Raw genomic sequence first — 13944 nt, 5'->3', positions numbered from 1 at the left:
TAATGGTCACTTAGGCTTTTATATATATAGTCAAATACTGAACTGCTTTAGCTATTTCAGGAGATTAATCTAAAGGCTATCTTTATACCAACTAGGAGAGGGAGAACAGAGTTGATGGTCATCTAAGTAATCCTTGCCTTGATAGGCCAAGTTTTGCAAAACAAAGTAAACATGAACTAGAACTGCCCAGATAAATGTTTCAGGGCTTCTGTGAGCACATTTAGATAGTGTCTCCCTCACCAGGAATATCTGCTTCATGATTTTAGGCATCTGAACATCTAAATCTAAACAACAATAGCAGTAACAGCTACTATCAGTCCAGCCCTTTCTGTGTGCCAAGTACTTTCTATTCATTATTTCACACTGTCTTCCCGGCATACTTATAGATCCTTTTATCAACCAGTTTACCAAGGAAGAATCTGAGGCTCAGAGAGGTTAAGTAACTTGTTCACAGTCCCACAACTACAAAGTGGCATGGCTCGAGTCTGACACTAAAGCCCAAGGGACCACGGCTGTGCTGTACCTGAGACAGGACCTGGTCCGAACAGCTCCTGGCCTCCCCAACCAGTGTTTCCTCTGTGTCAGGCACACACTGGCTAGCTAACACATGCCGTTTTAAAAGTTTATGTCCAATGAGGGGGCACACAGAAAATAATCGTCCAGATAATTTTCTTTAGGAAAAAGGAAAAACAAAAACCCCTTTTAAACTTAATTTTCGATATATTTTTGCAAACACATCATGGTCTGATGGCCACAGAAGCCAGCTTTGCCTGGACCTGTGAGCAAACCTCAGCATCCCTTCCAGGCTCAGCATTAGGCTCTCCATGAAGAAAATCCTTAGAGGACATCAAACTGAGGGTGGATTGGAGCAAAAAGAGAGAAAGATGGCCATGGATAGCCATCTATTCCCTTTTGTGATCCACATGTAAAGAATAATTTTAGAAATGGATTTGTTTGACTTAAAAAGTATCTGTTGTCCATAGAAGGAAGGCAAGGAAAATCAGCGTCCATGTCCCGGGAGTTGCTTCAGACAGGGAATCGGCTGGTGCTCCAGGATTCATGGGCTTTCCCCGGATGTCCCTGTTCACAGACAAGGCCACTGAGGCCCGTAGACAGTCACCCAAGAGGTGAAAGATGGGGAAAGATTCACGCCCCAGAATCCCCTGGTTGTGGGCTCACCTCATTACACCAGGATAAAGAGATTACTTCATTCTGATGGGCATTCGGTGGAAGGCATTTCAAAGCAGGCGGTGATCAGAGCTGGAGAAGAAAGGCAGGCAGGGGGCTGAACACAGAACAAGGCAGAGCACTGCAGAGCCCAGGAGAGCAGGGGGAGGCCACTGTCAGAGGCTCCAAGGAGAAAGTCTCCTAAGATCCTTTCAGCTGAATGTCTCTGCCCTCTGCGTGGTGGGGCATCCCTCCCCACAACCTGTCCATGTTTTAAATAGTTCTGCCTCCTTTTACCCTGTTGTCATGTCTTGATTACTTATGGGAAATAACATCTGGAGCGATTGGCAGCTGTGTGAAGATAGGTGGAGGGAATAAGAAGTGGGGATAGTAGGAAATGGATCATCATTATGATTATTGTTTTTATTTAATTAGGTTTTGCTATTATAACAATAAATAATAATAATGAGAATGATAATAATGCAGATAAGCTAATGTTTAGTAAGTCAGGCTCTATGCCAAGCATTTAAAATATGCAATCTTATTTAACCCTTCACTGTTCCGATCAGTATAATCATGAATGAACTTCACAGATGAGGATACTGTGGCATGAAGAGGCCAGCCCCTGATCAAGGTCACTGGGCAGGTGAGTGATGGTGCTGCGACCTAGATCCCAAAGTCTGGCTGCAGCATCCAACTTCAGGGCCCGAATTCTTGACCTCCATGTGCTGTATTGCCATAGGCCTTACCTTTCTGAATCCTTACAGACACAAGCTGAGTGGGGCGTTGCTATCTCCTTTTATAGATGAGGAAACTGAGGTTCAGGAGTGGTCCTCTGCTCAAGGAGAGGAGTAGAGCTGACGTTCAAAAACAAGACTCTATGCCCTTCTCCACTGTTCCCCAGGCCATTCTGTGGACCCCATCCTGAGATAAGGATGGGACGCTATTTCTCGTGTCTAGGACTCTACGTCCAGGTAGGAGCTGGACAACTGCCAAAGCTCCAGATGTTATTTCCCAAAAGTAATCATTTAGCATCTTTCCTGTGACCTATCAAGTGAGCAAGGGGACATCCAGAAGGACTTGGAGAGGGTCATCTGAATTAGGATGAGGTTCCTTTGACTTGCTAAAATAAACTGGGGAGAGAGAAGGCAATGGGGCAGGTTGGGGAAGAATAATGAAGAGTGAGGCAGACGGAAAGAAAGAACATCAAGAGGAAAGAGCGAAACCTCTCAGAATAGCATAAGCACAATAAAAAATTCAGGCACCCACAAGAACCCCCGGCAGCTCAGACGCCTCGACTTCCCTCCTCTCCTTCCCAATGGCACACTTGGAAGCTCTGATTTCATATCTCCTTTTCCTTCTGGATGAAACACACTGACAAATACAGTATGTAAGATGCAGGGACATGTGAAAGTAAAGTGTGGCGAGGGTTGTTTTCCATCTCCCAATAATAGCATTTCAATTTGGTACCTAAATAAACAATCTATTTCAGTGGCTCCCCTTTGATACCTCGAATGTTCCCTTCTGTTATTTCTGGCAGTTCCCAATCCTGTGATGTGATTAGAGAGGATGATTACACTTACATAACAGCATCAAATTAATTTGCCGCCGAGAACAACAGCGGCAGGAAATCATTGGAGTTCTCAGATCGCTCCCCCCACCCCCACCCGCCTGGAGTTTATTTAAGTGACATCAAGGGATTAGAGCGAAGTCGGTCAGTAGAGCACTGCTGGGAAAACAACCAAAACATCGACTCTGACCTTGTAAACGAAAGAGGAACAGAGCAAATAATGGAAAGTGCTGGTCCCAGGCCTGGTGCAAGGGCCATCGGATGAATCAGCCTCCCAAACACATATTTCTGTCTGCGGGAGAAAGAAACAAGCTGTACCTTTCAGGGAAGATTATTTTCTCAGGCTATGTTCCACCAAGCAAGGACTGTCAGAACCAAAGACGTTTGCGATTTTTGCTTTTCCCCCTCCCCCCGCCCGTTTTTTTCTTTTTGGCTCCTTTTCAAAAGAAAAAAAAAATTAAGTTGACTTGAATTTTTTTGAACCCTGATTTTTAAAGCCAGGAATAAAAAGCAGAGGCAAATAGCATTGCTTCCGCTTTTCTAAGAGTTAGGTTGATAATGGCTCACATGACTCTAGCCTCTGATCTCACCAAAGGCCAGAGGCTTACCACAGAGGGCAGCGTGTGGTGGCTTGGAAAAGGGGCTCAAGACCACCTAAGTGCCTGCTTGTAGTTTTCAGTCCTGACATTAACTTTGGACAGTCATTTAAACTCTCCGAGCCTTGGTTTTCTTACCCATGAAAACAGATATTGCCTTCTCTCATCCCTATTACTGAGATGTTCACCCACCCGTTCCTTCTGTTCATCCATCCATTCAACAAATAGTTACTGAACACCAATTCTGTTGCAGGGGCTATGATGGCCACTGGGAATACCTGTTGACATGGTCTCAGCTCTAGGAGCTCACATCCTGGTGCAGAGTGACAGTAAGGACAGCCACAGTGCACGGACAGCCTGTGTGGGCAGGCGCTGGCCTTGCCGCCCTCATCCATTATTCTACTGAAATCTCACCAGTGCCCTGCCTGAGCAGGTATCACTATCCGATCTATTTTACAAACGAGGACATGGAACCTAGATTCTTTTAAAAACTCTATGCCAAATTACATTAGCAAGCATCAAAATTGGAATTCAAACCCAAGCTTTCTGAATTTAAAATGGTACTAGGTCCCTTGCTATTTTTTTTTTTTGAACCTGATAAATTCTAAAGCGTTCTACAAATACAAAAAATTATTTTAAGTGTTGTGCACAGATGTTCTTCTACAGACAGAGATCATAACGGCACAATTTTTTGGTTGCCTCATTCCAGCAATTATAGCATTTGGTTCTTTTTAAAGCAAATTCATTCCCAGTATCTCATTTGATCCTTGTAACCATGTTGTACATACATAGAGTAGGAGTTATTATTCCCATTGCACAGATGGGCAGATCCAAGTTACATCATTTGCCAGAACTGGACCCAGAACAGCCTAGAACTGGAACACACTTCAGTGACTATTCTCTCATTTCCCATCCCCATAACCTTGTCTCAATGGGTCTGCATAAGTACAGGTTGATGTTTCCAGTTTTGGCTTCAATAGATTTCTGGATGCCACCTACATATGTCAGTCCTTTGGGTCTCCATACAATCCCTTATTTAGGTAGAAATCCACATTTAAAATATGGCATGGGCTATTTTTACACTTGCACACCTTGGCAATCATTTGCTGCTTTTCCACCTTATAGGAATCTGTAGCATTGTGCCATCATCTTTTATTAACATCATCCTCATTTGCTAACATGGAGATTTCATTGTGCATTTTCTCACTTAGCTCTTCAGTAAGGCTGCTCTTAACATCAATAAATGGGGTTCCCAAAGTTGGCACCACTCCAATTTGATCATTTAACCTTTTTTATTGCTTGTATGTAAGCAATAACACATTACCATGAAGAGATTCATGCTAACTCCAACATTAGCATGGAATTCATCGTAAAACTTGGCCCTGCTTGTCCACACCTTTCTTCTCTTAACTAATTCATAAAATGGCCATCAGAAAATTATTTTTGTGACTTTTCCCTCCTGACTTAGTTCATTGTTAGTCCTTCTGCTTGAAATGCTTGGCGCCTAACTTCTACAACCATATCCCATCCTTCAAAGACACCTCAACATCGATGTCCATGAAGACACGTTTCACAGCACCTCTACCAGCACTGACATCCCCCTCCTCTGAATATCCAAAGCCCAGAGGTTTACTCAGCAGGTTCCTTACAGGAGATCCAGTCCTAATCCCTTCTTGTATTGATGAGGAGACTGGCATCTGATAGAGAGGTCACATGACTTTCTGGTTGATGCTAAAGCTGCAGTGAGTACCCTACTCTCCTGATTCTTGAGGTTAGTGTTACTTCTGTTAGACCCACTGCCTCTCCCCTAGGTCTGTGGACTGTATAGCTATGTGCCCTGTACGTGGACTAGAATGGATCTTTGTCTCACTACCCCATAAATTTGGTGAGCTTCAGAAGGCAAGGGCTGAGTCTTTTTCATCTCTGAACCCCACAGCATCGTTCACAAGCCCAAACACATAGTAGTTATTCAAGAAATAGTTTGGGGATAAGGATTGTCCTTTGTGGATACTATATCCTTTATGGATACTGCCTGCGTCTTCATCTATGAAGCTGCTTGCTAACCCATCCTTTGGGGGTTCCCTTCCCTGTCCCTCCCTTCTCCTCAGTACCTCTTTCACCCCTTCCCCATCTCCACTGAGGACTTGCCCTTCTAATTCACCACTCATTCATTCATCCACTCATTCACTTAGTTAGCAACTATCTGTTAAGTGCCTATTGTGTGTACCAGGCTCTGTACTAGGCGTTGGAGATGCAACAATGAACAAAATGAAGTCTCTGCCCTCCTGGAGCTTAGCATCCCTCCATGGCCCCACCTTTCCTTCCAACTAACAGCTCCCAACTCTTGGGAAACCCAGAGTTTCACAAAAAAGTTCCAAGAGTGTTCACACATGACAGGTGATAATGGCATACATTTTAATTTCTACTAAAGTAACTAAAGAAATATAATGACTACTTACATGCATTTTCCATTTGAAAGAGAAGACTTTGGGCTCACGACTAGGTACCTGGGCTCACGACTAGGTCACTCGCCACTACTGGAGGGTGGGGGTGGGGAGGGGTGGTGGTGCTGAAGGTCACCAGCCACTGTGGCAATTTGACTGTCGTGCAACTTAAAATGTTTATTTGTTGTTACCTGATTAAGTTGTCAATTTTTATCCAGAATGGGCCTTTGGGTATAGGCAAATAGAATAATTCTGAAGTAAAATTTGAAAAGTTTATGAAAAGCATACAAAGGATAGTAATTTTGCAGATATTGTTCAATTTCTTCTTCACGAGGTTTCAGAATTACATTTAACTGACTGACCTATCACATAGCCCATTGAAATCTCTCTCTTATTTTGAAAAGCACTGTTGATAATAGTATATTTGGTGTTACTTATATCCAATTTGGTTTTTAATTATTTCTATAGACGTGTTTATCATTAGTGGCCAGAAATACTCTTTAAAAAAAAAAAACACACACAAAAAAAACACCACCCTCAGTATTTAGAAATAAAAGAATAAAAGCAAACCAGATTCTTTTTTTACTCACAAATTTGAGGTTTCATAACATTACTTAAGAGAGCAGATTTTATCTGTTTTTGTCTGTATTTGATGCTATGATACACGGTTAAATTTCAAGCCACCGTCTAATATTTATTTGGTTTCCAAACTAAGCATACTATTAGATGTTATTTTAATGTATGTTTTATAAATGGCCATTTCTTACATAATTAAATTAAATCATGTGCATCACTTGTTAGATGGAACTCATTCAGAATTTATTATTATAACCCTTGAGGATTAGTAAATATTGTATTCAGTTAATTTTGCAATAAAATCTCTGCTATATACTGATCTAAAATGACACATATATTTTAAAACATTAAATCACTTCATTTTAAAAAAATATATTTTATTGATTTTTTACTGAGAGGAAGGGAGAGGGATAGAGAGTTAGAAACATCGATGAGAGAGAAACATCATCGATCAGCTGCCTCCTGCACACCCCCCACTGGGAATGTGCCCACAACCAAGGTACATGCCCTTGACTGGAATCAAACCTGGGACCCTTCAGTCTGCAGGCCGATGCTCTATCCACTAAGCCAAAGCAGCTAGGGCAAATCACTTCATTTTGTATTGCATGCAGACTGATCAGATGATTAAAAGATTTCCAAATAATATATAGTAGTAAGAAATGAGTTCATGAGTTTGATCCAGAGACAGAGAAACATCGATCATACCGTCAAACCTCAGAGGGAAGGTAGGGGAGGGTGGGGGTAAGGGGGAGAGATCAACCAAAGGACTTGTATGCATGCATATAAGCCTAACCAATGGACACAGACAACCTTGGGGTGAGGGCATGAGTGGGGAGGTGTGGGGGGACAATGGGGCAATAAGGACACATATGTAATACCTTAATCAATAAAGAAAAAAACATTATAAAAATAAATAAATAAATAAATGTAAAAAAAAGATATTTAACCTCTCTGTTTCTTAGTCTACAAAGATTACAGTAGAATGTCAATTTTTTGTAGAGTGCTTAGAATAGTGTCTGGCACATAATACACTATGTATTCATTAAATTAAATATAAGTAAGCAAACAAACAAAAAACAGTGGGGGAATGCTGTTCTAAACTCTGTACCTGTCTCTGCTCTTACCATCCATTCTCCTTCTCAGCACCACTTATCATCCTTTCTGTCTCTTGAACAGTCACTCTCCCTTTTCACTTTCTCCTTTCCCTCAGTCATCAAGTCTCCCTATTCTAAACAGCTCGCCAGCCAACTCTAAGCAGCATCAGGTAACCTCCTGTGCAACCCCCTCAAGCTGCCACCTTACACAGACAAACTTCAGGCAAGGATGTTTTTCTGCCATCTCCTCTGCCTCAGGGCCTTTGCACTAGCTGTTTCTTCTGCTTAGAATGCGTGTCACCTAGTTTTTTGCATAGCCAGCTGAGTCCTGTCACTCAGGTGTCCGCTCTTCCAAGAGCTGACCAGTTTTGTTAAAGTACCCTTCTAATCCCTCTCTACCACTTCACTCTCTTCTGGTTCTGAGGATTTATTACCACCTGACACTTTTCTTGTTTATTTTGGAAGAATTTCAAAAGAGAGTATTCTCTGCTCCCTGAATGTGACTCCAGCCTGTAAAACAGTGCCTGGCCCAGAGAAACTGCTTGGCGTTTCCTTATTGAATAAGTGAACAGATGAATAAATTATTATCTGTTTCAGTTTCCTTTGCCGTTTTTTTCTTCACTCCTTAAATGCCTGCTTTGTGTAGGAGTCTTCCTTCAAACCTATTCCGTTCTCCCTTTTCACACTTTCCCTGGGTTATCACAGCCACCCTCAGAATTCGAACACCCATCGATATAGAGCATGGAGAGCATGGTGGTGCCCTGGGCAGACATTACTTGTGGATTTCAGCTCTCTTTTCACAACAGTCTAGAGACCTAGTATGTACTGCGCTCCAAGTAGGCTCTGCCAACTGATAGAGTCAGTACTCCAGATAAAAGCTGTTTCTCTGACCTACATGCCGATGACTCCCCAAGTCTATATTTGCAACACTGAAGTGTTCAGACCACCTCATCAAACCACCTCCTAGACACTTCCATATGTTCCCCTCTATGTTCAGCACGGTGCCCGGGGCATGGCGGATGCTCAATAAAGGCTTTGTGCAATGATAAGCACGTATTCAGTGACATTATCCACTCAGATAGTCTCTACTAGCTTGCCAGGTACAGAAGCGAGACTCCCTATTTGTACTTCTCTTCTTTCAGAGCGGCAGTGGCAATTTGCCAGGTCTGGAGCACAGTACCCATTTGTAACAAGTTACACATTTTGGCCAACAGTTCCACAATTTCACCCTTGAGTTCCTTCAAAACTCTTGGGTGGATGCCATCAGTTCCAGTGATTTATTTACACCTAGAGTGCCATTCCAGGACATCCTGTCCATTCACCACAGCTTTAGACTTTTCTGTTTTCAGATACAATTGGGGAGTGGGAATTTTCCATTCCGTTTCTTTAGTAACAGCGGGTGCAAAGAATTTACCACAACTCTCTCCACTACTTTGCGCTCATCTTTAAAGCAGTGATGGGCACGTGGGTCCCACTGATCCAGTTGACTCCCTCATTTTCTTACTGCCATTGCTGCATAATAAGAGAATGTTTCTGACTGGCATGCGAGTTCCCCGCAAAGCCATCCTCAAATGATCTCCTGTAGCACTATGCCAACTGCCTCGATAAAATTCAGGCCGGTAACTCACATGAGTGAAAGGACTTTCACAGCCACCAGTCATTTAATCGTCACAAAAACCTTGAAAGATTGATAAGAGAGGCTAGACAGATTATCATTTCACAGACAAAGAAACCGAGGTTCCGAGAGGTCAAGAGATTTGAATGTCCCGTTGCAAGCTGGTAGCTGAGCTGAGCTGGAATCTTTCTTGCCTGCTTTTGTCCCCTCCCTCCTACACCTTGATTCAGTTGAATTGCATCAACCTATCCTAATCCAATCAAATGCTCAGTGAACAGTCATTAGGACAACTGGAAAGAACTAACTGACGTCAAAACGTTTGATTCAGCAGCCGCATGTAGCTATGGCCTCATGTAACAAAAATGTGCTCTGCTAGGAGATATTCCCCATGGAGGGCCTGAGAGAACACACTGAGAGGCCTGATCCGCAGAGGCCAGCCTAGACAGGGTTCCAGGGTGAACACCACATCGCACATACATACATATGCACAGGGCGTTGTGCACAGAAGTTCTCGATGCTGGGTTTTACCTTCAGAGGAACTGGATTTTCATTACAGGACCTTCAGCTCACGTCCAGGCTGAGGCGAGCACTGGGGCCACCTCTGGCAACGAATACATCACCAAGGAGAGGGGAGGGGGGCAGCTTGGAGTGGGTAGCAACCACAATTCCCACAAGGGAATAGTGAGGAAGCTCTGTCGCTGGGAGGATTAACTGCTGGCATTTCATTTTTAGGATCACATTTTGTGTGCAACCGCAGCTTCAGACCTGAGAGACTGGCCAGCGCGGATTTGCCCAGAAACACAGAGGAATCTGCCTCTGATGTAACCTGACGTGGTCCCTGCTCTCGGATTAACCATTTCAGGGCAGGCCTCAAAGAAGCGTGTGCCAGGTGGTGCCCTCCGGACCCCAGCGGCTCTACTCTCCTCCTTCCTTCCACCTGGTCTTCCCAAATAGTACCTGCCAGTTAAGCCAGTCTGGCTGAAGAGAAAGGGCTGTTTCACCACCTTTGATACAATGATAAGAGGGGAAATTATCATCTGATATCTTATTTCTCTCCATCCAAATACCAAATAATTTGTTATTTTTACTTTAGTTTCTTTGGGACAGAAATCAGTCTGATAATATTTTGGATTTGCTAAATCATTCAATAACTCAGTCTCTAAAATGTTTTCATGTATATAACCTTGGGCTGGTTTTTTTTTAAAGTAGTTTTACATTTGAAGCCTGAAAACAAATGTGTGTGTGTGTGTGTGTTTAAACTGTTTCAATTTGTTTCATTACAAGTTCTCTGTGACCTTTTAAAAATACTTCTATTTTTCTAATGTTCTGAGCCTTCCACTGGAAGAGTCAACCCCTCTTCTAACAAATGTTGATTGAACACGGGTGTTAAAATACATTTCAAACTTTATTGGGGTGGGGGAACGGTGGAGAGGCTGAATGTGGGCAGAACATTCTCTGGGCACCCACTTAATGTGTCTCCTACCATAAAAGCATTTACTAATGAAGGGAGCATTTGTACTGGACTGAAAAAGGATTCTGAGGGGTCTGTTAATTTACTTGTAACAATTCATTAGCTGACACTTTCGGCTGTGAATTTAGCTGGTCAATCCCAGGCCAGCCCCACCATTCTGTGTAGAGAGAGAGGGTGGCGCTGTTTTTGTGCGAGACCGTCCCAAGGATGGATTAAAGCCCTCCCCCGCGCCCCCCCCCCCCGCACCCCCTTCCCCCCCGCCCCGCCGAGTTCCCCTTCCTTGAGGGAGCTTGCTAATAAAGAGCTCTTCGGAGCCTTGCCTTTGTACAGGCACTCTATGAATATTTATAGAATATTCCATCTGTAAACAGCAGTAAAATATAAACAGAGCATCCCAAGCAAGAGGAAGGCCATTTCCCCCTACCACGTAGCAGCGCTGCCACACGCTGGGGTTTAGCCCAGAATGGCTAAAAACAGCACAGAAGGAAAAATCATTGGCTGAAGAAACCAGGGGGCAGCACATCTTGTGGGCTGGTTGGGTTTGGGTACTCTTTGTTAATCGAGTCTTCTGAGCAATTGAATGATATATGCATATCTACCACACACGTACACACAGGCACTGGATATTTATAATGATTGAAACTGGTCACATTGAAATTGCTGCTTTTGTAGAGAGAAAGTGGTCAAATATCAGAATGTTCATATTGATTCAAGCGAAGTAATGCTGCCCAAGTTTCTGGCCCTTCCCCTTCTGGGCCAGGGAGGGGTGGGAACATGGAATTGTGTTTACACGTGGGCACCCGCTAGCAAGCTGAGCAAGAAAGGCCAGAGGGGGAGGAGCTGAATGGAGAGTTTCTCAGAGAGCAATTTCTGCGGATTCCCAGGGCAGCATCATCTCCTGGCAGGTAGGGGGATGGAGACTGTGGGGGTGGCAGTCAGCCTACACCAAAGGAGCTTCCCACTCGCCAGCCGTGGCTGCGTGCTCTTGATTGCAAACCTCTGCTAATCGTCATAGGTGTGTTACCAATTTTCAAAGGGATTAGTATACCATAAAGTACACTCAACAAGAAAACCACCCAGAACGCAATGAATCATTCTTTGATGATTCAAAAGGCATTTGGGATCCTGTAGTGCCTTAGGGTCAGCATTACAAACATCAATTATTTTTATGGTGAATGTGTGGAAGAGCCAGTTCACTAAACGTACTGGTTAAGAAAGTCCTGGGCAGCCCTCTCTTACAGTATTTTAAGAAGATAAGGTTCTAGGCCCTGGCCGGGTAGCTCAGTTGGTTGAACGTCGTGGTCGGATATGCTAAGGCTGCAGGTTTGATCCCTGGTCAAGGCACATATATGAATCAACCAACGAATGCATAAATAAGTGGAACAACAATTCCATCTCTCTCTCTCTCTCTCTCTCTCTCTCTCTCTCTCTCTCTCTTTCTTTCTCTTCCTCTCTCTCAAAAAAGTCAACTTAAAAAAAGGAGGTAATGTTCTGTCTCAGGCCTTCTCTTCTTTCAAGCTCTTGCCCAGAATACTGCTTCCATTCTCTGGAAAAACAGCTCATTCATCAGCTTGGAGAACTACCTATTTTACAATATGCTTGAGTACGTAAAACTGAAATTCCCTCATTTTCCTACCAACCATTTTTTGGGTACACTTTTGTTCTTTTCCTTTAACCATTTACATACGTCTTTCCTTAAATTCAAATCATTATATAAGAAGTTTGGTCCGACAAAGTTGACAAAATCATTAAAAAAACACACACACAAAAAAACGAAGTCAGGTAGCACACACTAGTGCTCTGTTTCATTTCAAATCCTAAAAATCGGAGGAAGTGACTCTACTGCACTGGAGCCAATCACACGTTGGGTTTCTCCCCCCGAGGCAAACCGCAGTAATTGGTAACGAAGAAAAAACTTTTAGTCCTTGCAAGTCAAGTTCTTGGGCAATTTGAAAACAAATTAATCCAAAACATCTGCAAGAATTTTATCTTTAACAACCCAGGTGTGTAAAACCTAAGGGGAGAAGAAGTACGCAAAGAGCTTTGCCAACTAAGTCTTTGAAGAACACGATTTTAGCAGAAACAAAACGTCAAAAATGAAACACAATTGGCTTTTATGAATCTGTATTTTCCATGGCAATTCCTCCTTTTGGCCTTCAACAAAGAATGGAGTTCCTAGATGAGTCTTGTCAGATTTTCCAAAGAGCGAAACTAAACAAGGGGATCCCAGGCACACTAAAGTCTCCTGGCGGAGCTCTGGTCTGGATTTATTAAAAAATTCCAGGTCTTCTTAAATTTTAAGGGTGGTAAACCCAAAGCAGCCAGACATGGAGGTCATAGTATCAGGTTTGAATGACTTGACAGATGTGTTGTCTTTTTTTCAAATGACAAGCTTAGATCTTACCCAATTGGTAGAGAAAGATCACGAAGAATTCAAAGAAAGGAGACCATGTTACTGCACCCATGGCTGATTGTGTGTCTTTTAGGAATTGTGTAAAACACACACATACATACACACACACACACAATGAAGAAGTGTCTCCAGGTTGCTAGCACACACTTATTCCCACTACTACAAATAGGTGAGCCTACACATGATCTTAACAAATGTCACTTTGCTTGAAGTGACTGTGACTTTGTAGCTATAGACTCTAGTATAGAGGGTGAGGCAAAGTAGGTTTAGAGGGTATAAAGTATAGCATAGAGGGTGAGGCAAAGTAGGTTTCCAGTTGTGAGTAAGGAAACAGTTTATTCCTGTGTTATTATTTACTAGAGGCCCAGTGCATGAAAATTCATGTATTGGAGAGGGGGGTCCCTCAGCCTGGCCTGCCCCCTCTCACAGTCTGGGAGCCCTCAGGGGCAGGAAGCGACCTGGCGATCAGGGGAAGGTGACACCCCCATCACACCTCTGCTGCTGCCACTGCTGGCAGCGCAAGCCTCAGCGGCCCTGGTTACCTGAGCCTTGGGTGGTCCTGGGTGGCTGGGCAGCCTACATCCGAGGCTTGCCTGGACCTTGGGCCAGCCCTGGGCGGCTGGGGGGCTGAAGGAACTGGGGGACTCCAGAGACAGGCTTGTGGAGCAGCTGGACCTGCCTGGGGGTGGGCCCAGCCATGCTGCGCACCTGTCGCCCCAGTGGGGCTGAGAGTATTGGTGCCACCATCTTGTGGCTGTGGGCACTGCCATCTTTGAGGGTGTGGCAGTCAATTAGCATATTCCCTCCTTATTGGCTGTGGGTACTGCCATCTTTGTGAGGGCATGATGGTCAATTAGCATATTCCCTCTTTATCAGATAGGATTGTTTAATTATTGTCTTATTTTCCATATGAACAACTGTAAGCCTACTTTTGCCCCACTGTGTATCTTGTAACATCTGCAAGTTCAATACCATCTGACTGTTCCCCTATAATGATA

General features: G+C 43.6%; 1 protein-coding gene across 3 annotated transcripts in view; it reads right to left on the bottom strand.

The window, feature by feature from the left end:
- RORA (RAR related orphan receptor A) overlaps positions 1-13944 on the bottom strand; it is a 714961-nt gene that overhangs the window by 243418 nt on the left and 457599 nt on the right. Inside the window, exon 1 of one of the 3 annotated variants that reach the window (XM_080669994.1) lies at positions 5793-5885. The exons of the other annotated variants lie outside the window; for them this stretch is intronic. Within the exon in view, the coding sequence (XP_080526120.1) occupies positions 5793-5805 (13 nt within the window). The 5' untranslated portion in view covers positions 5806-5885. Of the gene's footprint in view, positions 1-5792; positions 5886-13944 lie in introns of those variants that run through there. 3 annotated transcript variants of the gene reach the window in all.

Source organism: Plecotus auritus, assembly GCF_963455305.1.
Source record: "Plecotus auritus genome assembly, chromosome: 1".
NCBI lineage: Eukaryota > Metazoa > Chordata > Mammalia > Chiroptera > Vespertilionidae > Plecotus > Plecotus auritus.
This window is presented reverse-complemented; position numbering and strand designations above follow the sequence as displayed.